The 2,481-nt window shown below is 33.3% G+C and overlaps 1 protein-coding gene across 1 annotated transcript; it reads right to left on the bottom strand.

Moving 5' to 3' along the window:
- Window positions 1-1,240: 1,240 nt before the first annotated feature.
- On the bottom strand, window positions 1,241-2,281 carry LOC141472218 (heparan sulfate glucosamine 3-O-sulfotransferase 1-like). The gene has a single exon (XM_074159088.1). It carries the CDS (start codon window positions 2,168-2,170, stop codon window positions 1,241-1,243), a length of 930 nt encoding a protein of 309 aa, XP_074015189.1. The 5' UTR covers window positions 2,171-2,281.
- Between the last annotated feature and the right edge of the window lie 200 nt (window positions 2,282-2,481).

The following is a 2,481-nucleotide window of genomic DNA, read 5'->3' as shown; positions in this document are numbered from 1 at the left end:
TTCTTTGGTACTGATATATAAGAAAATGTTTACCTGAAAAAGGAGAAAAGACCAGCACAATATTGTCAAACAAAAAGATATTAAAAATAAAAAAAATCCTAATGCAGGTGTATAGATGGGTATGGTTTTTACATATAATCTGAGTATGTCATAATTAGTATATTGAACACTGTGTCTGAGATACAGTATAAAACAGTACATCCCATGATTTGCATTAGAAATGATGAAATGAAAATACTCCATATTTTGGAGAGCAAGCAAATAATTTTTTTTTTTTTTTTAACAAGAATCAGTGTGTCAAAGGAGATATGTAAATTAAAGCCAGGAGAGCAATAGAATAACTAGTCACAGAATACAAACATGATTAATGTGGTAGTACTAATGAAGATCTCTTCCATTCAAGAGCAAAGTGACATAATTTATATAATCAAATATTTGTACAGTTGTTGATATTAATAATTTTTTTGCATTGACTTGTTTGTTTGTTCTTAGTGTATCAAGTAACAGTGTAAATTGAGGTTACCTGGGATCATTTCATTTCTTTACATTCAGAACTCTCACTTAAAGCTTTTTCAAACAGTTCATATTCTTTGTTTGAAGATTTTTATTTTTATTTTCCAAACCCAAGATAATATGAGTGTGATATACAGACAGGGAGCTTCTAGTTCACCTATTCAAAATCATAGGTCAAATGGATTAATTTTATTATTAATTGATTAAGAACTTCAGCATATTAACAGAGGATGAATTATTTATTGGAGCCACGATGTATGCTCCTGTTTTAATATATAATTTAGCTTATTATATGAAAAATTCTAGAAATCAACACCACTATCATTGTGCATAATATAAAAAATACTAACAACAAAAAATACAGAACAGTTAGGATAATACCACTTCAAATATTTACATTTTTTACACTGTTAGAAGCAGTCATTTTTCCAAACCAGCACAAATCTTGTAACAGATACAGATCTGAAATAAGTCCGCTGAAGTTAATGTACTTGCATGATGGGCGAAAGAAGCTCAGAAGATGACTCTCAGTAATCATACAAATACATGAAACTCATTTATCCCCAACATAAAGGGTACTATTTCAATGAGCTAACAGATGTGTTATTTCAATGAAGCGTATAACTAGTATGTTAAATTCTCATAATACGAATCTTTACTGGTTAGAATGATATGTTTGAAAGAATTTGTTTCAGGCCCTTTTTAAGAAACATTGATTCTAAAGGCATTAATGCCAGTCAAAGGAATGATTAACCATTCTGTAAAATTTTGCATTGTGCTCTCTGAAGTAAGAATACAGTTGCTCTAAAACAGTATTGTTCACAAGAGGATGGGGGCGCCCTTTGGATTCATGTAAACATCTCTCTCTTCCATCACTTCTAATGCAGTAGAATCCCTTAGTTTGGTTAAAATAAAAATTAGAAGACATAATTCGGGAAGGAAGATTTAGAAATCTTTCAACTTTTTGTAATTCAGGAAGAGGGTCCTTGATTAAAGTATTGCCATCCACTATGTGAATCTGATCCAAACTGAAATGCTTAAGCCACTTTTCCATATGAACATCATATAGACTTCTCTGAATAGCTTTGTATTTGGTGTTAAGTGCTCCATTCTTAATAACAATATCTTCAAAAAGCTGAACAGGCTTGTGGCTTTCTACTCTGTTGTAATATACTTGGGTATAGTCAGATATAACTCTCTCAGTGGGATCTCTTAGAATGAGCAGCAGTTTAATGGAGCTATTCATGTCATGAATTCTTTCTGGAGCCTGTGGTGAAGTAAAATAGCCTGGTGTTTTCTCAATTGTAATTTGATTTCCATAAGAACATGGCATCAGACTTCTATACCAGTCTATTCCTTTCACATAATTTTCATCCCAGTCAAAGAAGTGGACTTCTGTAGCTGCTACCACAATATTAGGATGAATATCCAACATTTCCAGCAAAGCCCTTGTCCCTCCTTTACGAACTCCTATGATGATTGTCTGAGGTATTTGTTGGCTTGTGCCAGGAAGTCTCACCTGTGTTGAATTGTGTTCACTTTTATTGCTGAATAATCCTACTTGTGACGTCAGTGTTTCGAACAGCGTCTCATTCTCAACCGGAGCATCCTGAGCATGAGTCAGCAGAAGATAAGCTGACACTAGTAGGAAGGCCATGTGGAGAGAAATAATTAGTTCAAGTTAATGTTATGCTGGACTAATGAAAGAACAGGTAAGTCCCCTCTTAAGCCGGTTGGCAGAACACGTGGTAAACACACAGCAAGTTTCTGAAGCATCTACAAAATAAAATAAGACAAATCAGTATTTCTAATCCTATCACCAGTTGAAAATTCAACTCACAATTCAATTCACAAATCTAATCTGTGATCACAACAGAAAATCTATACTGAAGTTATTTGTTTTCAGGAGAACAAAAAAAACCCATGTGTTTTTTTTCCTTAACCATGGGTGACCAATGAGGGTTCCTA

This window comes from Numenius arquata, chromosome 15 (assembly GCF_964106895.1).
Source record: "Numenius arquata chromosome 15, bNumArq3.hap1.1, whole genome shotgun sequence".
NCBI lineage: Eukaryota > Metazoa > Chordata > Aves > Charadriiformes > Scolopacidae > Numenius > Numenius arquata.
This window is presented reverse-complemented; position numbering and strand designations above follow the sequence as displayed.